General features: G+C 49.1%; 2 protein-coding genes across 2 annotated transcripts; both read left to right on the top strand.

Moving 5' to 3' along the window:
* Positions 1-11,972: 11,972 nt before the first annotated feature.
* On the top strand, positions 11,973-16,243 carry LOC123145631 (protein trichome birefringence-like 1). Its single transcript, XM_044565094.1, has 5 exons — positions 11,973-13,412; positions 13,524-13,716; positions 15,045-15,238; positions 15,342-15,500; positions 15,607-16,243. The coding sequence occupies exons 1-5, from the start codon at positions 12,058-12,060 to the stop codon at positions 15,947-15,949; spliced, it is 2,244 nt and encodes a 747-aa protein (XP_044421029.1). The 5' UTR covers positions 11,973-12,057; the 3' UTR covers positions 15,950-16,243.
* Positions 16,244-21,895: 5,652 nt separating this feature from the next.
* On the top strand, positions 21,896-24,463 carry LOC123145632 (uncharacterized). The gene is made up of 3 exons (XM_044565096.1): positions 21,896-22,389; positions 22,571-22,683; positions 23,651-24,463. The coding sequence occupies exons 1-3, from the start codon at positions 22,138-22,140 to the stop codon at positions 24,198-24,200; spliced, it is 915 nt and encodes a 304-aa protein (XP_044421031.1). The 5' UTR covers positions 21,896-22,137; the 3' UTR covers positions 24,201-24,463.
* The last annotated feature ends 878 nt before the right edge of the window (positions 24,464-25,341 follow it).

A 25,341-nucleotide genomic window follows, 5' to 3' on the forward strand; every position in this document is an offset into this window, starting at 1 on the left:
TTAGAAGCATTAGGTGGGTGGATGCCTGTCATAGTGCTTCTCACAATTTCGAGGATTGTCGTCAAAATCGAGTTGCCGCCGCCGAAATTGGCTCCCTGAAGCTGAAATCACCGCCAGATCTGGCACCCCAAAGATGGAATCGCCGCCGAAATTGATACCACGTCGAAATCATGCTTGCCCTTGTCATCGTCCAAGCCCTCGTCACTGTGCTCAACATCAAAAGTGCACAATACAGAAAATGCGTTTTACGATGAATATAATGAAAAAGATTTAGCGTTATAGATGTCGATATGTTTTGTAGACTTCATCAAACTAGAAATAGTTTGACTCAAGATAAAATTATAACTTCAATTAATTTTGAATGAAGGGTGTATTTATTAAATAGTAATTCAATTCGTTTAGACAACTTCTAGTGCATCAATATGCAAGCAAAAAAACTTATCATCATTAGCTTCATGTTTGCAGGAACTATCATGTTAAGACGGTGCAAGGAGTTTTCGATAATAATATTAGTAATCACAAAGATAGACATAATATAATTATGATGGATGGACATGAAATGCAAATGATGAAAATGGTGGATATAATATTAATGGAAAAGCCTAACTACCAGTTGGACCCGTGGATGCACGTGGCTCTCAAGGCGGGCCACTAAGAGAAGTTCACACATGCAATCACGGCAGACAATCTGTACCCGTTCGGCTTCAAGACACAGGGACATTCATGGTACGATAACAAGAAGAGGGAGCATCTTTGGTGTTGGGGCAACTTGGATTACATGAGACTATGGCGGTTGGGGTTTGATACATACCGTGCGAAAGAAGGGAATCAAGGAAAGGAGTCAGCATTAAGCATCCATCCGGTTCAGCTTTTGCTATACATGCATAAGTACCAACTCGGTTGTTAAGTTTCCTCCAAAACATACATGCAAATTTAAATGGGAGAAGCCACCAAAAGGTATGTACAAGTTAAACATTGATGCAACTTTCCTCGAGATGGTTCAGTTGCACTAGTTGTGGTTGTGCATAACGTCATCGGTGAAGCTTTGGCGGGAGTGGCTGAATTATGTGACCATGCTTCAGACGTTGCGAGTGCGGAAACCATGGTCTCGCTCGTGGCCTTAAACTTTTATGGGAAAATGGTTGAAGTTGATGGCTTGGAAATTATTAATGCTTGCAATGGTGTATCAGATGTTATTGCCCCTTATGCAACAATTTTGGTGGATTATTTCCAGCATACACATGAGATTCCGTCGATTTGCTTTTAGCATTGTCCCAAGGAAGCTAATAGCTTGGTATATTTTTTTATCTACACATGCATAAGGACACAAATTATTGTATCTAGACATGCATATGGACACAAATTATTGTACTGGTGGTATGATTTACCGAACGCAAAGTGCAGGAGGTAGCTGTGACAAGTTCGCAATGAAGTGCCAAGAGGCTTTCCCTTTAAGTGCCCGAATGGAAGCACACCCGACGACACACGAGCTTGATCCAGCTCGTGACGTGGCGGAGCCATGTGCGGTATGCACATTTAGCAACATCAAAATTGTTGAATCAAAAGAGGCTTTCCCTTTAAAAAAAGAGAGGGGTCATCTTATCCGTGGGTCCACCAACCTTGAAGCCTTACTGTGTCCATATCCACAGAAACCTCTTAGTATGAGGAGAGACATCATACCATTTCACAAGGAGAGGGGGCAACAGCCCCCCCCCCCCCCCCCTCGTTTACACTATAATTGTTAAAAAGTTGTTTACATTGATATTTACACACTCCTACTACAAACTTTAGATAATTATCATTGATATCCACGTGTACTACTTCCACTTCACCATATACTTCACGGGACGATCCAAGAAACTGCAATTGTGAATTGAAGGACATACGAGATGGTCCAACCCCAAATATGTCATCAAATTTGTACTGATTTGTGACGCCACCTTTGATAAAGGCATGAGCACATTGAAAACTTGATTAAATCAGTAATAGTAGTGCACACAATTAGTTGTTGATGGTACTTGGGCATGGATTTGTATAATCGAATATGGTGTAGGAACTTACCCAAAACCAATTGGCACATAAATGTATGACGTTTCATTTTCTTTGAAAACATCAAGCTCCACCATGTCGGAAACATAGAACCCTGTGGTACTGGCAAGCCATTACCATAATCCTAGTAATAAGAATACGGGTTGTTCGAGCATATCTCCCTGTCGGTGTTTGCTAGATCATGGCACTTGTCATCTGAGCATGTCAATACAGATGACGTTGAAGATGATTTGGAAATACTATCGATGAGTTATTAGATTTGTTGCAATGCAAGGACCCCAAAAGTTGTGGCAAGAGTCGTGGTTTCGTGCTACAACATCCTCAAAAGTGGTGTTCATGCAATTTGCTCAAGACAATATGATATTTTAAGTGTCAAAAAATATGATGTTCTCTAGAAAAATAAGTCTTATTATTTTGATTCTTTTCGACTGTATCTTGGTGATGCACCTATATAAAGTCCTGACTGGCCTCCCCAAGAAATATATGATCGAGTGTTCGTTCCATTTTACAAGGAGATGGCGCTTGCTCCCCTTCCCTTCGCGCACACATACCACCATCCTCGCTTCCCATCACCCGACCATGGTGGTGTGTTAGGCTCACCTTCACTACGTAGCAGGAGTAGTATGCTCGTAGTCTCGTACGGCGATCTGGTTGCTTAATTAGGTCGTCCCCCAATTTGTTTGGATACACACTCATGTGGAAAAACAACACAAAGTATTTTTAGAGTTGCACTGCAACGAGAAGCTCAGCTCGATTGCATGTAGATGTAGGAGACACGATCGTCACAGTAACGTACCTAGAGTCGTCGGTCGCTCCTTCGTAATTATGAACCAATTTGTGGTTGGATAGAAGGACAGTGCTATACCTAGCATGTCAAAGTTCAATTCATAAACTTAACATTGATGCTTGCATTTTTCTGAATTTATCTCAATCTTTTTGGCGATGTGCGTTTAGTGGAAGGAGACGTCCCGTCGACTATGAAGGCATCTATGACAACTTCGTCAATTTTAAGATGATGTGCTGGCTCGGTGTTTTAGATGTGCTCATATTGGTAGGGTGTGCGTGCGTACATTCATAGGAGGTGAGTGCTCGTGTATGTGAGCAATTTCGATTATCTGTATTGGAAAAAAAGAACTTGCGACATGTCGTACTTTTAGCTTTTCTACCGTGACGTGCGGATGGTTCGAACCACACAAACACGCGCAACCTTAAATTTTCCCTTAGGGTAACTCTAACGACCCAATATATTTTGTCCGCGCGCATCCATTTGGATCAAAAGTACACAAAGCGCGACCCCACACGCCGACGCAAACGGGTGACTGTTCGCTTTTGTTTGCCTGCTGTGACGCTCGGGTAGTTAAACTATAGTAAACCTCTGTTAATGATGCCACGTCACCACGATTACTGTTGATAAACTCGCGTTGGTTCGAAACCGGTTCAAATTTCAAATTCAAATTAAAATCCAAAACTCAAAGATTTCAAACATGAAAGCTAAAATGTTCAAAGTGCGGCAAATAATCCCTGGATATTTGTCATGTTGGAACCAACCACTTTTGGATTCCCAAATTGCCCCTGGAAATTTATTCAGTGGCCCAACAGCATCTTAATGAACATTTTAAATTCAAACATGATTCTAAACTCTTCAAAATAACCTCGAACTTTTTATGGCAGTGTCAAAAATTGCAATACAAATTATGAGCCAAGTTTCATATTTTGCATAATCTTTTGATAGCCTAAATAAGTACACACCGTGCCATTTATGAGAAAGCCGAATACATAAAGGCAAAAATAAAAATAGGGAGAAGGCCCCCTGGCCCAACGGGGCCAATCGGCCCAGCTGGCTCCCGAACCAGGCCGGCCCACCTCTCCCTGCTTCCCCCATAACCCCCACTACCCAACCGTAAACCCTAGCCCACTCCCCCGATTCCCCACTCTCCCCCTCTCCCGATCCCGATCTGGATCGTGATATTTCCCCCAACCTCGGTCGCCGACGCCCGAACCTCACCGCTCCCGACGCCGCGATGCCGCCGCCTGGCGCGTCCCGCCGCCACCTCGCCCCAGAACCGCCCTCGTCGCACCGGACCGCGCCGTCCCCGCCTCTCCCTCGCGCTACTTCCTCCCCGAGCTGGACGCCGTCGCCTCGCCGTCCCCGTCGCCGTCGCGCACCGTCGCCCTGCTACTCCGGCCCTCCCCAAGCATGCCTTTGCACCTCTACAGGGCTGGTGAGCCCCCCTCCGTCCGACTCCCCTCCTGATGCCCCCATTGCGCGTGCGCGCTCCGGCTCGCGTCCTCGTGTTCACCATGGCCGTCCCGACGCCCGCGCACGTCCGCCGCGCTCCGCCCGCATACTGGCCACGCACGTCCGCGCCCTGGCCGCAGCTCTCTGCTCCCGCTCCCCCACTAGCGTACTACGGTCACCACGTGCACGTTCGCTGCCCGCGGCCTCTCGCCTGCAGCTCCGCAGCCCCGCGTGACCTTGCTCGCCCCGCGCGCCCTGCGCCGCACCTGGCCACCGCCCCCTCACCTTGCTGTCCCCACTCCGGTCGGCTGCGGCCGCCCTGCCGTGGCCGCCGGCCAGCCAGCACGCGCCCGGGTCCGGCGGCCCGGCGCCCACAGCCCCGTTCGGGTGCCCTAGCCGGGTCCTGGCACCCGAGACCCGCTAAAGCCCCGAGGGGCCTATGACAAGGGGGCCCCGCCCCAGAACGTTTTTATAAAAAAGGAATTAAAAATAATAATAGTTATAAAAATATTAATTAATTAATTAAATTAATTAATTATGATTAATTAACCTAATCACTTATAGTTAACTAATTAATCATGATTAGTTAGTCTAGCCAATGACAAACGGGACCCACACGTCTGTTGACCCAGTCAACATGCGGTTGACTGCTGACATCATGCTGACGTCATAATTATATTTTTCCTAATTAAATTAATTCTGTTATTCCTAAAAATGAAATAAAACTTTAAAAATTAATATAAAATAAACCGTAACTCCGATGAAAATGTTTTTACATGAAAGTTGCTCAGAAAAATCCAACGAATCCGAATACGCGGTCCGTTCATCTGTCACATGCCCCTAGCATGCTGAACATGGAACCTTCCCAGTTGAATTCCCCCTTCACCTATATCGTGTAGCCATACGTTAGGTCACACCCGGCACAGCATATTGCCATGTTATGCTTTGTGTTGCTTTGATTGCTCTATTATTTATTGTGTTCCCCCTCCGTTACTTCTTTCCGGTAGACCCCGAGACTGCCGGCGAACCCCAGTTCGACTACGGTGTTGACGACCTCTTCTTGCCAGAGCAACCAGGCAAGCCCCCCCTGATCACAAGATATCGCCTATACTTCTCTATACTCTTGCATTAGAGTAGTGTAGCATGTTACTGCTTTCCGTTAATCCTATTCTGCTGCATAGCCTGTCTTTGCCACTACTGTTGTTACCTTTACCTGCAATCCTACATGCTTAGTATAGGATGCTAGTTTTCCATCAGTGACCCTACATTCTTGTCCGTCTGCTGTGCTATACTATCGGGCCGTGATCACTCGGGAGGTGATCACGGGTATATACTATATACTTTATACATGATACATGTGGTGACTAAAGTCGGGTCGGCTCGTGGAGCACCCGCGAGTGATTCACGGATTGGGGGCTGAAAGGACCTTTGTCCCGACGGCCCTCTGTGTGGATCTTTGTGGCGGAGCGACAGGGCAGGTTGAGATCGCCTAGGTGAGAGGTGGGCCTGGCCCTGGTCGGTGTCCGCGGTTACATCAATTAACAGGCTTAACGAGATCTTGGTATTTGATCTGAGTCTGGCCATTTGGTCTATACGCACTAACCAACTACGTGGGAAAGTTATGGGCACTCGACGTCGTGGTATCAGCCGAAGCCTTCGTGACGCCAGTGACTGAGCGGCGCGCGCCGCATTGGACCGTAAGCTCGCACTTGTATTAAGGGGGCTAGGTCTGCTTCCGGCCGTGTACGCAACGTGCAGGTGTGCAATGGGCGATGGGCCCAGACCCCTGTGTTGGAAATATGCCCTAGAGGCAATAATAAAATGGTTATTATTATATTTCCTTGTTCATGATAATTGTCTATTGTTCATGCTATAATTGTGTTATCCGAAAACCGTAATACATGTGTGAATACATAGACCACAACATGTCCCTAGTGAGCCTCTAGTTGACTAGCTCGTTGATCAATAGATGGTTACGGTATCCTGACCATGGACATTGGATGTCGTTGATAACGGGATCACATCATTAGGAGAATGATGTGATGGACAAGACCCAATCCTAAGCATAGCACAAGATCGTGTAGTTCGTTTGCTAGAGCTTTTCTAATGTCAAGTATCATTTCCTTAGACCATGAGATTGTGCAACTCCCGGATACCGTAGGAATGCTTTGGGTGTACCAAACGTCACAACGTAACTGCGTGGCTATAAAGGTGCACTACAGGTATCTCCGAAAGTGTCTATTGGGTTGGCACGAATCGAGACTGGGATTTGTCACTCCGTATGACGGAGAGGTATCTCTGGGCCCACTCGGTAATGCATCATCATAATGAGCTCAATGTGACTAATGAGTTAGCCACGGGATCATGCATTACGGTACGAGTAAAGTGACTTGCCGGTAACGAGATTGAACAATGTATTGGGATACCGACGATCGAATCTCGGGCAAGTAACGTACCGATTGACAAAGGGAATTGTATACGGGATTGATTGAATCCTCGACATCGTAGTTCATCCGATGAGATCATCGTGGAACATGTGGGAGCCAACATGGGTATCCATATCCCGCTGTTGGTTATTGACCGGAGAGTCGTCTCGGTTATGTCTGCATGTCTCCCGAACCCGTAGGGTCTACACACTTAAGGTTCGGTGACGCTAGGGTTATAGAGATATTAGTATGCAGTAACCCGAAAGTTGTTCGGAGTCCCGGATGAGATCTCGGACGTCACGAGGAGTTCCGGAATGGTCCGGGGGTAAAGATTTATATATGGGAAGTCTTGTTTTGGTCGCCGGAAAAGTTTCGCGCATTATCGGTATTGTACCGGGAGTGCCGAAAGGGGTCCGGGGGTCCACCTGCCCCGGGGGGCCACATGGGCTGTAGGGGTGTGCGCCTTGGTCTATATGGGCCAAGGGAACCAGCCCCAAGAGGCCCATGCGCCAAGAGATAAGGGAAAGGGAGAGTCCTAAAGGGGGAAGGCACCTCCTAGGTGCCTTGGGGAGGATGGACTCCTCCCTGGCCGCACCCTTCCTTGGAGGAAGGGCCAAGGCTGCGCCCCCCTCTCTCCCTTGCCCCTATATATATGTGGAAAGGGGAGGGCAGCAATAAACCAAAGCCCTGGCGCCTCCCTCTCCCTCCCGTGACACATCTCCCTCCTCCCGCAGCGCTTGGCGAAGCCCTGTTGGAATCCCGCTACTTCCACCACCACGCCGTTGTGCTGCTGGATCTCCATCAACCTCTCCTCCCCCCTTGCTGGATCAAGAAGGAGAAGACGTCGCTGCTCCGTACGTGTGTTGAACGCGGAGGTGCCGTCCGTTCGGCGCTAGGATCATCGGTGATTTGGATCACCACGAGTACGACTCCATCAACCCCGTTCTCTTGAACGCTTCCGCTCGTGATCTACAAGGGTATGTAGATGCACTCCTCCCCTCTCGTTGCTAGCATCTCCTAGATTGATCTTGGTGACACGTAGGAAAATTTTGAATTTTTGCTACGTTCCCCAACACCCTGCGCCATAGGATTTAGACCGGCGTGCTGACCTCTCTGTTGTGCCTAGGTGGGGCTGCGACGTGTTGATCTCCCGCGGCCGGGCATGACCTAGAAAAGTGTGTCCGGCCAAATGGGATCGAGCGTGTTGGGTTATGTGGTGCACCCCTGCAGGGAAGTTTATCTATTCGAATAGCCGTGTCCCTCGGTAAAAGGACGACCCAGAGTTGTACCTTGACCTTATGACAACTAGAACCGGATAATTAATAAAACACACCCTTCTAAGTGCCAGATATAACCCGGTGATCGCTCTCTAACAGGGCGACGAGGAGGGGATCGCCGGGTAGGTTTATGCTATACGATGCTACTTGGTGAACGTACCATCTACTCTCTCCTACATGCTGCAAGATGGAGGTGGCCAGAAGCGTAGTCTTCGACAGGATTAGCTATCCCCCTCTTATTCTGGCATTCTGCAGTTCAGTCCACCGATATGGCCCTTTACACATATACCCATGCATATGTAGTGTAGCTCCTTGCTTATGAGTACTTTGGATGAGTACTCACGGTTGCTTTTCTCCCTCTTTTCCCCCTTTCCCTTCTACCTGGTTGTCGCAACCAGATGTCGAAGCCCAGGAGCCAGACGCCACCGTCGACGACGACTCCTACTACACCGGAGGTGCCTACTACTACGTGCAGCCCGCTGACGACGACCAGGAGTAGTTAGGAGGATCCCAGGCAGGAGGCCTGCGCCTCTTTCGATCTGTATCCCAGTTTGTGCTAGCCTTCTTAAGGCAAACTTGTTTAACTTATGTCTGTACTCAGATATTGTTGCTTCCGTTGACTCGTCTATGATCGAGCACTTGTATTCGAGCCCTCGAGGCCCCTGGCTTGTATTATGATGCTTGTATGACTTATTTATGTTTTAGAGTTGTGTTGTGATATCTTCCCGTGAGTCCCTGATCTTGATCGTACACGTTTGTGTGCATGATTAGTGTATGATTGAATCGGGGGCGTCACACCTGCGATCCATTTTCGACCTAAATTTGGGTTGGGTTTGCGTCGGCGCGGATGCCCGCAACGCCCGCCCTTGTCCTCCTCCTGCCCGCCAGTTAGTGGCACATCAACCATTCTTCCCCTCCTCCATCCATAGCAGACACACCCAGCCATCCCGCCCTCGCCGCCGCCGACCACTTTCGGCCGGTTGGACGATGTCTAGGCCGCTATCCACACCCACACACCTCCCCAAGCTGCACGTTGCACCCGATGGCCACTCTCGCAGGCGTTGGTGGTTGTTATCGCCGTCGTCGTAGCACCTCCATGGCCATGCCACCCACTGGCCTCCACCATCGCCGGCATCACTCCAAGCCTGGCATCCTCGCTCCACAGTCACCTCCACATCGACAGGTCTGTTGCCTGGACTGGGAGATGTGTGGGGCTCTTCACCGGCCGACTTCTTCCACCACACCCGCAGGGTGTTCGACGTTTCACCCGTATGGTACAAATGGATGGTGGAGATGAGTTCTTTTTCAACAACTTTTGTGATTCAGACGATTCGTTGTTGGACGATGAGGAGTTTGTGGTTGCTACTTTGGTCGTCAATGACCACATTGCTAGGCAGCGACCGAGGTTTAGGGGATCGATCTCGGGCCATGCTCCAGCGTTGAATCACAACAGAGAGAGCGGTCACTGCCTACTCTGGCAAGACTACTTTAAGTGCACTTCCACACTCTGTCACTCTTCAAACCCAAGCTATCCCGGCACCGCTTACTGATGGCTAGACATGTGTACAATCGTATTCAAGAGGGGGTGATGGCGAATGATCATTATTTCATATGCAAGCAGGATGCACTGGGAAAGGTTAGCTTCTCCTCAGTGGACAACTCTTGTAAACACAATCCCAATCTGGTTGGAGAGAAGATGGTCAGGTTTGCTCAAGCACAAGAGAGTGTTAGGAAGGATGCAGAGCGTGCTTTTGGTGTGCTTCAATTCCGGTGGGGCATCGTTGGTATCCTGCTAGAACTTGGAGCACCAAAAAATTGTGAGAGGTGATGACTGATTATCTGATCACGCACAACATGATCGTAGAGGATGAGCGTAAGAATGAAATCTTCGACCAGGGGTTTCAATTTTAGAGTGAAAATGATGTGCCTTAGCATGGAAGGGCGACAACGTTTGCACAATTTATCAAATTTCATCATGAAATACGTGATTGGGCAACTCACATTCAACTCCAAAAGGATCTAGTTGAGCATATGCGGATTTACCTTGCAACCAATAGATGTATCACTTCTTTTCTTTTAAATGTATTTGTGACAATTTAAATCTCATTTGGTTGTAAAATCCTGAGATTTCTATTTGATTATGAATTATGTGATTTAAACTTTGGGTAATATTTAGATATGTATGAAAAAATCATGTAAAAATATGGCAGCATACTGGTCATGCGGACGAAGATGGGTCGGCGTGTTGGACGCACTGACCGGCCAAACACGGACGGGCTAGACGCCGTACAAAACGTCTGACCCGAACGAAAGAAAAGCGGAGCGTTGAAATTGCCCTTAACTTCTAATCACACGAACTAATTAAAGGACGCAACTGGGCGCCCTAGTTCTAGTTTAGTTCTGACAGGCCACGTCAGAGCCACCGATCGAGATGGCCGGCTGCCCGTACGGGGCCTGAGCGAGCGAGTGTGCCACGGCCGAACAGTCAGCGACGGAAGCACTTGTGCATGCGGAGGGGCGCAAGTGGGTGGAGCTACATCTGCTCGATCGACACTTTCTTTTCAGTAAGTAGAGAGGTGATCATGTTCGATTTTCGATCTGATCTGCATGCTGCTATGTTTCGTTCCCTTTGCAGCGAGTCAACGGTGCTAGCCCACATGGTGCGTTGATCGCTGGCTGCTATACGTAGCACTAATTTTGCTAGGCCACCGATCGGTATATGTATGATACAGTTGTTAATCTCGATCTTAACATGCTCTCAAGTGGTAGTCAGTGGTGCCGTGGCGGTGCTACTATAAAAATACTCCATCCGCCAAGGTTTTTAATTTCATAAACAAAACAATTCGGGTCTCATAGAAATTTGTGAAATTTCAGAAATTTCGTCTACTTTGGATTTTGATATTTAAATTTTTACTGGATTTTAACCTAATTTAAATTATTTTGAAATTAATTTGATCCTGCTCAAAAATTCGGGATTAAAAATAACTCAGACGCATCGAAATATGTGAATTTTTGAAAACTTCAATGAAATTTCGTTGAAATTTTTAACCCTGCCCTCTGCCCCACTGATTTAGTACTAAACTAATACTAAATCAATGACCTTTTTGGGGTACGGAGGGAGTACTAAATTCATGCTAATTTCATTCCGACGAATACCACATGGTCGACGCCAATGATTTTACCACGACTTCGGACTCTAATAAGTACTTGTGTATCCTTTTGGAACCAAGGGGTTCTTCATTTGCACCTTGCTGAGAACGGGGCGTCGACTCGCTGGCTGGGCAGCTGGGGTAGCTGCCAGCCAGGCCCCGTTCGAGCATCGGCTCAGGCGCGCGGCGCTCGCGGAGTTTCTTCCTAAAAAAAAGCCAGTAAAGATTAGCTCTTGGGTTGGTTTTATTTTTTCTCATTTGCCCCTCCCAAATAAAAAAAAAGGCGTTCCTCATTTGCGAGATCCCGGAATCAAGACAGACATCGAATATGCTCTTGTTTTAGCCACGGCCTTGCATGGTAAGTTGGTAACGCAGTGTTATTTCCTCATCGGATCATATCTCCTTGATCACCGGAGAAGAAGAAAAAACATCCAGAGCGTGGCCGAAATTAACGTCACATTATCTTTGCCAATCAAATTAACGCCAGAGGCGGCCAAATTTCAGGGGCGCTGCCACTGCCAAACACGGCACATCGCACCACACCAACGAGGAAGAAACCCAGAGTGATTTGACTTGCTGCGTTGACAGCCAATCAAGTAAACTCCCCGAGAGATTATCGCGTCGTGGGGCCCACGCAAAACCCAGAGAAACTCCGGGAGGGGAGGAGGAATTCAAAAGCCCCCCGCAAAAGAGATCAGTTGGTTTCGCTCCCAGCCCGCACCTCGCCTCGCCGTCACCGCCCACCACCGCCACTCCCACCGCCTCCTCCCTACAAAACAACCGGCCGCAGGCAGCACTAACCACCCGCAGCTCACCCCGCGCCCTCCCCCTCCCCCTCCCCCGGCCGCCCGCCCCTAAACCCCCCGGCAGTCCCCCTCCCCCGCAGCCCCGCCGCGGGGCGGAGCGGGCGCGATCGGATGAAGGGCGCGGCGTGGAGGGGCCACGGCGGCCTGCCCGCGGCCGACCACCTCGGCGCCGGGGCCCTCGCGGCCGCGCGGCGGGCCAGGCTCTGCATCTACGGCGTCGCGCTCGCCTTCGGCGCCTTCGCGGCCTTCCTCGCCTTCGCGCCCTCGCTCCCCGCGCCCCCGCCCTCCTCGCCCTCCGCCGCGTGGCTCGACGGCGTCCTCGCCTCCGCCTCGCCCTACCGCGCGCAGGTCTCGGGCTTCTTCTCCTCCCTCTTCCCCGCCAACTCCTCCCACTCCTCCTTCCCCGGGCCTCCCGGTCCCGGCGTCGTCGCGGCGAGGCGGAGCGGGCCGGGCGGCGGCGGGCTCGCGGCGGGCGGCGGGCGGGCCGGGACCAACGGGTCAACTGCGGTTCGTCCTCACGGGCAATCCGGGGGCGGCAATTCCGAGTCCAGTAACGCTACCGCGGCGGTGGGCGCGCGGACCAACGGCTCCAGTCCTGGCCAGCAATCGGGAGGCGGAGGAGCGGTACCAGGCGGCAATTCGGGAGGAGTTCGCACCGACAACCCCGCTACCGGTAACGCTGCTGCTTCGGCGGCGCGGAGCGACGCGCCGCCCCGTGATCACGCGGGAGGCGGTGAAGCGGCCAGCAATTCGTCAGGTATCGCCGCTGCTGCTCCCAACAATTCCTCAGGAATCGCAGCTGCTGAGGCGAAGGCTGGGGCCACGATCGGCGGTTCAGCCCAGACTGGCACCACGGCGAAGGGAGGTGCGCCTGTTCGGATCAACGGCTCCGAGGTGAATGCAAGTTCAGCGGAAGCCACGGCGAGCAACGGGACGGCGATTCCATCCGTCAATCAGACCCGCAGTGCAGTTTCAGCGATGCTGCACGGCAATGTTGCTGCGCCTCATAGGAGAGGACATCCAGGCAAGAACCACACCGCTCAAGATTCGGCGGCCCACCATGATCAGCAGCAGAGTGTAAACAGAGCTGCTGTTGCTTCAGGTGGAAGCAACAGTACGAAGACTATGCACAAGGAAGCCACTGCTCCTTCTCAAGGGAGCGCCGGTTTGGTGAAAGGCCACGCAGCACAGGCCACCAACAGCAGCGCGGTGCCGGTGATGGGGAACAGACATCCTGCCAAAGAGGCTGCCAATGCTGGTGGTCAGACGAAGAAGCTTCACTCGATCGAGGCGATGGGCCGATGCGACATGTTCTACGGCAATTGGGTCCGGGACGACTCGTACCCTCTCTACCCGGAGGGATCGTGCCCTCACGTCGACGAGTCCTTCAACTGCCACCTCAACGGCCGCCCCGATAAGGCCTACCAGAGACTCCGGTGGCAGCCCCGCGGGTGCAGCATCCCGAGGTGAGCACAGTTGCTTAAACACCCATGCAGTTTGTGTGTGTGAATTCAGTTAGTTCTTTATGCATGACAGATTCAGTTATGTGATGGCGTGATGCTGATGCCTTATTTTAGGTTGAACCCAACTGATATGCTGGAGAGGCTGCGGGGAAAGCGACTCGTGTTCGTTGGCGATTCACTCAACAGAAACATGTGGGAGTCACTCGTTTGCATCTTGAGGAGTTCTGTAAAAGACAAGAGGAGGGTTTTTGAGGTGTCCGGGAACCACAAGTTCAGGGCCGAGGGCTCCTACTCTTTCCTCTTTCAGGTTGGCTTCTTATGCCATGTTCTGTTTTTGCTGCTTTCCTTCAAAGTTGCTATCCGAGCTTGTTTCAGCATTTAGGATGAACTTTTCTTTTAGAAAGCGGTTGCCCCCAGATTTACAATAATAGAAACCACATTCGCTACATAATCTTGATACCAAACAGGAAAGTAACTCATCATTTTTAGCAACAACCCCGAAACATAATTAGATAGCCAGAACAGCGAACTACAATTACGGCGGCATCCACTGGAATCTGGGCGCTGCTGGCCTCCATTCTTTCGAATTGTTGAAGACTTCCCGTGCAATTTGCTCCATCGCCGAGCTAATTGGATCACCATCAGTTTGGTTGCCTCATTTTTCTGCAATACAGCTCAACATTGTAATGTTCAACTGACAAAGAAACATAACTTCATTGGGATACACTACTGCTTTGCGCTCAAAACATGCAGCATTCCGCAGTTTCCATACACACCAGAACAGCGACACAATCCCCACAAACATCAAACCCCTGTCCTTCACAAGAAAACATTGCCCCGATACACCGAAGAGTTCATCTCCAATTCTAGGCAAAGTCTGAACAAAAACACACAGTTGGATATAATACGTAAATCGTTTAGTCGTGGCCACAGAAATGACACGTATAAGGCCCCACCCAGCCTCTCTGAATCAGATTGCCTTTGGTCAAATTCTTTTCTGTACCACCAGCCACAAAAAGATCTTAATTCCTGAAGAATTTTTACTCTTTTCTCATGTCAGGTACATATACAGTGCTTTTCTTCAAAAATACCATTCCCCTGCCTATCTTCTCCACCCTTCAAAACTTTAAGACTCTTGCTTGATATACAATAAACCCATTGCACTATATTCAATTCACATTCTTAGATCCTTTTCATTTTGCGCAACACAGTTTATTTCATGCATATTTACACACTTCCTTTTCTGACTCTGAACTTACATTTTAGAATTCACTTCTTGCACCGTACATGAACTGGAGCATTAACGAAATTCCACTGAATCAAAACAACCGAGATCAGAACATTTTTGTCATGAAAATAGGAGCATTAACACATTTTCAATGAAGCAAACCATTAGCAGATCAGGGCATAATTTTTTTATATGCAACAGATCAGAGCATAAACATTTTTACATGTAGCAAAAATCAGAGCATAAACATTTTTACATGTAGCAAGTCAGAGCATGAATGTGGGAATATTCTGCTCTGTGCTTTTCTTATGCCTTGTTCTGTTTTTGCTGTTTTTCTTCAGAATTGCTATCTGAGGTTGTTTCAGTATTTAGGATGAAAGCTTATGTGCTAAATTTATCTTGTCTAGGACTACAATTGTACTGTGGAGTTCTTCCGCTCCCCTTTCCTTGTTCAGGAATGGGATATGCTTGTCACGCGTGGAAAGAAAAAGGAAACTCTTAGGCTTGACAAAATTGATCAATCATCCTCGAGGTACAAGAATGCAGATGTCATTGTTTTCAATACTGGGCACTGGTGGACACATGAGAAAACTTCCCTTGGGTAAGCTTCTATTCGCACAATATGATTCAATAAAGATGTTCATGTGATGTGTTCTGCATTTCAATTGTTCCTTACCGTTACAAGTATGTCAAATGTGCTACAGGAAAGATTACTATCAAGAGGGCAACCAAGTGTACAGTCAGCTGAATGTCCATGACGCCTACCGGAGAGCTCTCAACACCTGGGCCAGGTGGGTTGATTCCAATATAAATCCCAAGAAAACAACTGTGTTTTTCAGAGGCTACTCAGCGTCCCATTTCAGGTTCGTAGAGACTTTTCTGATCTCATCTCCTACAAGTTCAGTTCGCGGTGTCATATCGTTATCACAGCAACTGATGTTTGCAAATGTGTGTGTTTCTGTTGTGCAGCGGAGGGCAGTGGAATTCAGGCGGCAGCTGCGACAAGGAAACTGAGCCGATAACAAACGGAAAGTACCTCATGCCATACCCGCAGAAGATGAGCATTCTGGAGGAGGTCCTCCATGGGATGAAAACACCAGTGGCCTACCTGAACATTACAAGGATGACTGACTACAGGAAGGAGGGACATCCTTCAGTCTACCGCAAGCAGAAGTTGAGCGAGGAGGAGCGCAAGTCCCCAGAGCTATACCAGGACTGCAGCCACTGGTGCCTTCCTGGAGTGCCAGACTCCTGGAACGAGCTCCTCTACGCACAGATTCTGGTCAAGCAGCATCAGATGCTACACCAATAAAGTCAAGTGCCGAATCACTTGTTCCTGTACATGAGCTGTTGTTTGTTGCAACATGCCAGCCGAAGCGGTCAAGGCATATATAGTTGACAAAATCGATAGGTCAAAGGGTTTTGGAATCCTTGCATAGAGTAAAGTAGGCAATCTATCAGATATCTAACTCTCATTACCAACAGGAACTCTGTATAGAATCATAGGAGTTTATGATGTAAAATCCATGTCCAGCTAGCAATAATCAGAACCAAAGAATAGTGTATACTGCATCAGAAATTCAGAATAGCTCTTTGTTTTTCATGAATCCTTATCTTTCTGTTCACTGAATGCTATTGTAGTGAGCATTCTTTGAGTTGGTGTGTTGAATAGTATAGTAAGAAAAGTGGCTGTATGAACATAGCAATCCTTGTATTAGTTCTGAATCTATAGTGCTTTTGATGCTGTGCATCCTGATTTCATTGTCCTATGGAAGCTCTTGTTAAGCCTGTTCCTTGTCAGATCAACGTGCGGTACAGCCGATTTTGAAGCCTAGATATGCCGAAGCACTCTGGTGAGATATCTTTAGGATATAGACTGTCAGTCGAAGGGCGCTGTGCTAGGGAAAACATTATATTATCCACAATATGTTTTACAGTTGGTCATTGTTTGGGTACCAATGGGTGCTAAAATCAAGTAAAAAAGAGCTCATCATATATAATATATATGAAAATTAGTATTACATGGCAAAGGTGGACAGAACCACAAATTTCAACAGCCGCTCCACAAATTTCAACTACGACTCCACCTGCTCCGGGAGTGGAGCTGCGGAGCGGAGTACCTCCGAACAGGGTCGTAATATATATGAAAATTAGTACTATTACATGGCAAAGGTGGACCGAACCTAATAACAACGAGTAATAACAACTGACGCTCCACCACCTTGCAACCCTTTTAAGTCTGGCTTCAGCTGCAGGCTGCAGCTGCTGTGCACTTTGCCTGAAGTTATCTTGCGTACTTACTTACTGAAACAAGCCTGAACAATTCACCGGACGATAATAATGGTGAGTGTACACATATTTCCTATCGCAAGTTTGCCGGTATTTTCCCTGAGCTTGCTAGACGCCCAAGGACATTGAACAACATGTCATTTTCAGAATTCAGATCCTATTTGCATATCATGATAATCGTTCAGATCCCTGAGCAGAGCTAAGATATAGTGAAAAACTGTGGAGCTATAAACAGTCAGATCAAGTGTTTGACCTCTCCTAATTCCTTACTGAAGTGGAGATTAAATAGTCAGATCAAGTACGTAACTGACATCTCCTAATTCCTTAGTGAAGTGAGCCAGTTCGCTTTGATGGTCAGATAACAAATTCTGGATAATAGCAAAGACCTAAGTGCCTTTAGCCTTTAGGTGTTTGTTCTGTTGACCTACGGATGCAGTGAGGTTACTAGCTTTGAAAGCAAGTCAGCTCTAAATGGGTTCACCGCCGACCTATTTGCAGCACCTAGGCACCTAGCTTATCTCCTCTTGCTATTTCTGAATGTAGCGAGGTGCTGTAACGGATACATTTTACCAATTCTGATCTCAGAGCACAAGCTCGATGCATAATGATGCCTTAAAAAAGAGATATTATTCGAACTAGCAAAAGGTGCTACTGTTGGAATGGGAAATGGGAAAAAAAATCGAATACCGCCGGCGGCCCGTCGCTGGAGTTCGAGCCTAGACTTCACCAGACCAATGGATGGACTCCAGAAGCGGGCCACGTGGGTGGGCCGTGGGCACCAGGTGCAACGGAGAAGTCACCAGTTCGGGCCTGATGGGCTATGGACCATAGTGCTACCCACTGAACTTCTGTAGTCCCCCTAAAAAAAAACTGAACTTCTGAAGTTGAAAGCACTTGTGCAGCCTCTCGCTGCTGCCTCCCATTGCCATTCCTTCGAGGGGATTCTTGCAGGTGATACGCCGCACTCTAGTCCGCGGCAATGTGATTACCGTTTTGATCGGAAATCATACTTAAAGCAGGTTCTGCTGGTCCTTTCCCGTGTTTCTCTCCGTTCACGCAATCAATCTGGTCCTTTGCCTTGTCGCATGGCATCCGCATAGTTAGTTGCCCTTTAAACAGATCCTACCAATGACGCCTGTAGACTGTGAGATCCATTTACATGGATCGCACGAAACCACGCCCTTCTCCTGCATGGGTTTCTGAATGATTCGAGTGTCATTTGGCACTTCATTGTTCATCTACTGATGCTCTTTAGTTGTTACGGGCTTACGGCCGTGCTGGGCTGTCGAAGAACATGTGCCGTTGCCTGCATAAGATGTGTCCAGGGTCTTGATGTCTCGGTGCCCACCACCGAACCATCTGAATCCTTCGATGGTCCATCCTCGTGGGAAGGCCATGCCACAGTGCCCCTGCTAGCTCTGCCTTTAAATCGTCCAACGAACCATTCATCTCTTCTGCTTGCCTTCCTGGACTCCCATGCGAGAAGGGATTACAAGTGCACATTAACTCATGTCATGTGGGACACATGAAGCTCCATCGGCCTCCTGAATCAAGGCGAGTTTACATGGTACCCCGCAGACCCCTCCGATTTTTCACGTCATCGTAGAATTTCTGTGGCACCTTTTTTTTAGAATCTGTAAAGTATATCAATGTTCATAGTTTCTTGCAAAAAATAAATAAAAATCAATGTTCATGGGGGAGATGCAGATTATGTGGGCAAAACAGCAAGCCACATGTGCCTGGCGCATCTTCTTAATTTCTCTTCACGCGGAATTTTGGAATTCTACAAAAGCAAAAAGAGTGCTACGTGAACAGGCCCAAGGCATGCTGGATTGCTGGCCCACTAGAAGCAACTCTACAAGAAACGGCCATGATGCCCGACAAAGGCAGTGAACTTGTTTGACTATGACTATTGATTAAGCAGTAACGTGCTCTGCCAGAGGATAAGCAGAAACTCCACATCAAAAAGAAGAAGAGATAAACAGTACCGTGCGCATGACCAGGGTGGATGTATGTAACTGAAGTAAGTTTACCCCTAAGAAAATAAATTTGTCACTTTCCTCCCAACAAAAAATTGTAACTGACTTGCAAGACTGATGAATGCATATATTTCATTGCTTACCATACAGATTAGACATGCTCCATGAAAGCTTGAACCACAAAGTCCTACCATCCTAGTCCTAGGCCTTTTTGATTCGCAGGATTCTAAACACACAAGAGTAGGAAAAATATATAGAATTGAAATGTTATGCTTATCTCAGTTCTATAGGATTTTGGGTTGTTTGATTGCATCATAGGAAAACAAATGATTCTTTCAAAGCGGTTTGAGTGGATGCTAGAAATCCTATGGGAAGTAGTTAAAAAAATTCTTAGAAAAAAAATCCCTATAGGGTTTAATTCTATAAATAAAAAAACATAGAAAAAATCCTAAGAATTCTAATCCTGAGATCCATATGGTGGTGGGTTCATTGCCAAAAGAGTGGTGGGATTTTCTTCCCTGGTGGTGCGACCCGCAAAAGTCGTCAGACATTGCACATAGGCGGTGGGCAGCGTTTCGGCCATGGGCGGCCGTGACTAGGGTCAATCTCCTTCCAGATATCGAGATGGGGCTGGACCTGCTACCAAAAGAGTGGTGTGGTTTTCTTATCTGGTGTTGTACGCAGAAGTCCTCTTCTAGGGCGGCAGCCATTGGCACAAAGGCGGTGGGAAGCATTTCTGCCATGTGGATGGCGGCAACGAGGGTCGGTCTCCTTCTATAGATTGAGATGGTGGGGGGACCACTAGCAAAAGAGTGGCAGGGTTTTCTTCTTTGGTGGTTTAGCGACCCGCGAAAGTCCTCTTCTAGGGCGGCATCAATTTGCACACATGCGGGGGGCATTGTTTTAGCCATGTGGACAACCGGGGCAAGGGTCAATCTTCTTCCAGAGATTGAGATGGTGGTGGCCTGGTGGGCCCACTACCAAAAGACCGGTGGGTTTTTCTTCTCTGGTGGTGTAGCAACACGCGAAAGTCTTCTTCTAGGGCGGCAGGCATTGTCACACATGCGGGTGGGCAACTTTTGAGCCATGTGGATGGTGGGGCATCACGCTGATTGTGTCATGGTAGCAACTAGTGTGGATAATAGGGGTGTCATAGGTGACGCTTCGACTGCGCCGCTCGAGCATGCTATGTCAAACCATTACCTATTCACTCACCGAAATGAATCAATGGATATAGTTCAACGCTTACCATCTAGGTTAGCTATGCTCAGTAACCATCTAGTGAAACCTTGCATGTTACATGAAAACAATTCTTTTCGATTTTAAGAACCATTACTACAGGTGGTCGCTAACCATGTTAAGATATTTTGTGCACAACAACGATCTGCTTTGGAAGGGCCATTGGCTACGAGCGAGGTGACGCTTTGTCCGGGTAGGAATGACCGAGTGTCACGTGACTGCATAATGCATGACATTGATCTGTGTCTGTCATTGGTGACTCTTAGTCATGTCGCTAGAGCATACAAGCTGCAACCATGTAGTGGTGATTTATCTTCTCCCCCATTCATCAACAAGGTTTGAACTGTTGGATCACATAATCAGATTAAACACAGACATTGATTTTGTTAAGATTTTGGATGATTAGTGCATGATCTAGAGGAGTTCCGCTGGTGGCATGCGAGGACCATCTCCAGGGGATATCCTGCCGGATTGAGACAAAGTCATGGGTGGCACAACTCTTTGACGACCCTCATTCAGCATAGTGACTAAAACACCACTTTAGTCTTGGGTGAAAACTCGTGATCTCACCTTTGTTGGTTAGAGTCCACAATGGCGCACTCGCGTAGCCTGTTGAAGGTTTGGCCTGAAAGAGTGGCGACATTTCATAGGTTCTTTTTTTCACCTTTGTCATGGACATGTCATTTGCTATCCACTCCATGTACTCAAGATGCTTGTCTTGCATGTACTATCTTCTATATCTTAATAGCTAGCTCTCTACTAACATATTTCTCGTAACATGCACACATGTTATCAAAGCATGCGAACATGCACGGAAAATGCCCACCTCAACATGCAAATATGCAGTCACTTCAGTGACATCCAATAAAAGCAAGCAAATATGCATGAAAAAGGACTGAACTCAATAATTAAATATTGTAAATCATATGTATTTCAAACTCCAGTTCTTCTTATATCTTAAGTTTAAAAATAATTTCTCATACGACCAAATGTAATCGAGATATGTCGTATTTGAAATTCCACTTCTTATATTATTAACTGAATAATTAAACATAGTAAACCATGTGTATTTCAAAATTTAGTTCTTATACTCTCAATTTAAAATAACTATTTCATACAATTAAATTAATTTTAAACTTCTGTTCCATACAACTAAATCGATCGAAATACATTCCAGCCAATCTTCACTCTCACGCGTGGGGTGTCATCTAGTTTGTAATAAAACCATAGATAAATGTGTGCATCCCAGAATGCAAAGGGCCAAGAGGTTTGGACATTCACGTAAGCGTTACTCCCTCTGTAAATTTTTCTTTTATAAAAACGTTTAGATCAGTGAGGGAGTAGTGCATGACGATGACGGTGACCGCCACAGGCACCTCAACAACGGCAATGCACCACTCTTGCACGTACGTATAAGACACGTACGTCGGCACCGTGGGCTGGGCGCAGCGTACATACATACGTGCACCCTGTGACAATGCGTCTCATCTAGTCACTCTGATCTGATCCGATCCCCTCCTCTCCAGCTAGAAGAAGAATCCTGCAAGCCACGCTCACCATACGAGGATGAGATGCATACAATCAGCTCCGCCCCGTATACGTAGGCATGCCTTGTACACATAGCGATACCACCAAACCCCGCCTGCCCCGGCCGCCCCGTCTCCCCATGCAACAACAGTTGTACCGCACATGGCGTATTGCATCCATCGACACCCCACCCCACCCCACCCCACGTCCCCACCTCACGCCGTCACGCCTTCCGCCCCTTTCCTCCCCTCTCCGATCTCGAACGCGGATAGACGCCGAGCCAAACTGCACCAAAAATCCGCTGCTGCACTCCCTCCCCTCCCCCCGTCTCATAAATAAATGCATCGCGATCCACGAGGGAGGCGAGGTGAGTGAGAGAGGACTGCACCCAACCCCCCCTGCCTCTCTTTGATCTGCACCCTCCCCAAATCTCCATTGCCGTCGGTCTCTCCCCCCGTTTCCGTCCATGAGGATCCGGAGGCGGCCGCAGGCGCAGCAGCAGCAGGCACTGCCGCCCTACCCGCTGCCCTCAGATCCGTTCACCGCGCCCCACCCACCGCCACCGCCACCGCCGAACGCGGAGGAGCGACACTGGCTGCCTCTCCCGGGGGACGAGGCCGAGCAGGGGAAGAAGAGGAGGATCGAGTCGGAGGTGGAGTTACACCCGCTCCGCCCAGACGCGGATCCCGGCCCGGCCGCATTGCCGTCAGGGCCGCAGGTACATTCAGTTACACTCGCCCGCGTGCATGCCCGGCCCCTCTCTCCTGAATTTTCGTTCCAATCTGTACTACTAGTAGCGGCCTGCCAATTAACTCCTTTCGTTGCACCCGGATTAATTCGCCACCAAGTGTCCCTCAGATCTGGCTGCCCCTCACTGAGTCGCTATCTGTACCTGCCAGGTCGGCAACGTGGTGGTGGCGGGACGCAGCAGCAGCGACGACGACGACCCACCGGTTCACAACCACGGCGGCGGTGCGCAACGTCAGGGGGCAGCTGGCCGCACCCACGAGAGGTACGTGATTCGCTGTGACGACGACGAGCCAAAAGCGTCCCGTGTCAGTGTCACCGGCCTGCGCGGATCGGTTCGGTGGCGCGAGTCATGGCCGACGAATCGGCCGATGATACTATACTGGTTGCGGCAATGATGGATCGAGTAGAATCGGAAAGCATCCAAGGCCTCTTTCCCGTTTCATGGGCCTTGTTGGCCTCCCTGCTGTTTTACATGCAGATGCATTAGTGGGGGCAGTGCAATGCAGCGCCAGCTCGGCACATGACACGCACCACGGCACCAGCCCAGTAGACTCCATCACTCCAACCCATTTTAATACTGTCTCGTCCTCTTGGCGATGCGGCACACTGTCAGTCCATGGTATAGATCGCATACTATTAGTATATAGAAGAAGAAGAAAAAGCATATGGTGGTAGTATTTCGGTGCACTCACTCATGACTCATGCACCCACTTCGTCGTGGGATTACTTTTGTCCCCTTGCATGCCGACGTGCGAGGATCTCGACGATCATGGGCATACAGCCTGGTGGCTTTGTCCTCTTCCTCCCCACCCCACCCATGCCCGCATTGTTGCGATCTGCACTCACCGTCCTCCATGGGTGCAATGCAATGCGATGCGATGCACCCCCATGTTCTTGGGGAGACATGCATGGGCCATGTACCTGTGGACGCACGTTACGATCTGTTCCGTCTTCCTGCACATGTATTATACACCGCGCATGATTAATACTACTATCTTCTTGGCACTGGCCTGCATCACATCACATGCTGGTTTACTTGCTAGTAGTTGGAACTGGACGTCTCGTTGCATCTTTGATGGAACCGTTCGGACGATCGATATGTGGGACTCGTGTACGCGTGTGTGCCACTCTAGCCAATTTACCACCTAGATGTTCGTTTTCGTTGGATGTATTAGTATCATCAACTTCAGGCCAATTTTTTTACTAATGCTCCATATGTTGCAATGCAGCCTAGAGAATGGACACTGCAACGAGTCTGAGCGGCCGGTGATCGGTTCCGGAGAACGTCTCGTCATCCCGGCAATGCCAGTGGTCCCCGTAAACGTGAAGGAAGGGATCAAGATCGGTGGCGGCGCCAAGAAGAGGCAGCGCGGCCCGCCGGTGCTGATGGAAGGGTCGCGGTGCAGCCGCGTCAACGGGCGCGGGTGGCGCTGCAGCCAGCCCACGCTGGTCGGCTACTCCCTCTGCGAGCACCACCTCGGCAAGGGCCGCGGGCAGCGGAGCGCGAGCCGCACCGAGCCCGGCAGCTGGAAGAACGGCGCGGCCACGCTCGGCCGCACTGAGCCCAGCATCAGGAAGAAGGCCGCGCAGCCGCCTGTTCCCATGGTCACCGCGGTGCCCACCGCCAACGGCCGCGCCGGCGCGCCCAAGCTCGGCCGCACCGATCCGGCCAGCAGCAGGAAGAACGTGGACGCGCTGGCTATGGTCGCCGCCGCGGCGCGCGAAGGCAGCGACCTGCCGAGCCTGCGTGCAGCACCTCTAGCGGCGGAGGTCGATTGATCATTCTGACCTGTCGATCATGGAACCGTACAAACTAGTAAAATTCTTTCATTTTCTATTAGAAGGGTTGTGCATATCTTGCTGTTCATGGTGAGTAGCTTCTCTAGCCGTCTGGATTTCGCTTTGTTCTCTGTGATCATGCAGACGTTTCATCGTGTAATTAATAGGATAATTAGTGATCACACAATCCGTGGTATATTGATCAGTGCATCTCTGGTCGAGTGAAGTAATTTCTTGTTCTTTGATAGCAATTGGTAATCTCACCTGGGGACAGCGCCTCATAGTGCACGAGTCTGTCTGAGACATACACATGGGAACGTGTCGGTGTCATGATGCCATGCCGGTGCTTAGGTGCAACATATACGTTGTTAGTAGTAACAAGCTTTTTCTGACAGGATCCTCCAACAACTCGTTAACCAAATCAAGCCATCAACATAGGATCCGTGCATTTTCTAAGCAAAGCATAAGATCCGTACGAGCGTGTATCATGTCTTCATCAGGTTAGCGCATATACGCGTACATACACGGGAGCTAAAAATGGAATATAAGAATAATGAAGGGTGTGTCTGTTAGATGCTTTTTGGATGCTAGTAGCCGCAGCATGTAGAGGAGATCCGGGTGAGCTAGCAGATCTTGAATCTTTTTGCACCAATTCTGAAGTAAACGGTTCAATTCTAGCGTGACAATTTGTACATGATAGAAGTGAGCTTTCAAAAGTTCAAAAAAAGGGCATTAAAAATGAGAAAAGCTTACCTTCAGCCGGCCGATCGCGAGGGCGCGTCCGCCGACTCCGTGTCCGTCAGATCCTCTGTTGATCAGATGGACGAGAGCACCCCCCGTGTAAATGTGTTTCTGCAACTGAGTCTTTGTTTCGAAAAGGAGAGTTTTGCAACTGTCTGGCTTTTTGCAGCGGCTGTGACTCGTGCGGCCGGGAGGGCGATGGCGGCCAGGAATCTCGCCGGATCCGACGAGGATGGCGCACGGGCAGGAGGCAGGAACGTCCGGGAGCCGCGGGAGCGGAGACTCGTGCGGCTAGGAGGGCGACGACGGCGAGGATTCCAGTCGAATCTCGCCGGATCCGACGAGGATGACCCGCGAGCAGGAGGTGGGGACACCCGGGAGCGGCGGGAGCTCGTCTCGG

This window comes from Triticum aestivum, chromosome 6D, assembly GCF_018294505.1.
Source record: "Triticum aestivum cultivar Chinese Spring chromosome 6D, IWGSC CS RefSeq v2.1, whole genome shotgun sequence".
In the NCBI taxonomy this organism is placed as follows: domain Eukaryota; kingdom Viridiplantae; phylum Streptophyta; class Magnoliopsida; order Poales; family Poaceae; genus Triticum; species Triticum aestivum.

Coding starts and splice junctions, on each gene's coding strand:
- LOC123145631 (XM_044565094.1), top strand. CDS start 12,058: ATGAAGGGCGCGGCGTGGAGGGGCCACGGCGGCCTGCCCGCGGCCGAC. Junction 13,717..15,044: donor CCTACTCTTTCCTCTTTCAG/GTTGGCTTCTTA, acceptor TATCTTGTCTAG/GACTACAATTGTACTGTGGA. Junction 15,501..15,606: donor TACTCAGCGTCCCATTTCAG/GTTCGTAGAGAC, acceptor TCTGTTGTGCAG/CGGAGGGCAGTGGAATTCAG.
- LOC123145632 (XM_044565096.1), top strand. CDS start 22,138: ATGAGGATCCGGAGGCGGCCGCAGGCGCAGCAGCAGCAGGCACTGCCG. Junction 22,390..22,570: donor CATTGCCGTCAGGGCCGCAG/GTACATTCAGTT, acceptor TGTACCTGCCAG/GTCGGCAACGTGGTGGTGGC. Junction 22,684..23,650: donor GCTGGCCGCACCCACGAGAG/GTACGTGATTCG, acceptor GTTGCAATGCAG/CCTAGAGAATGGACACTGCA.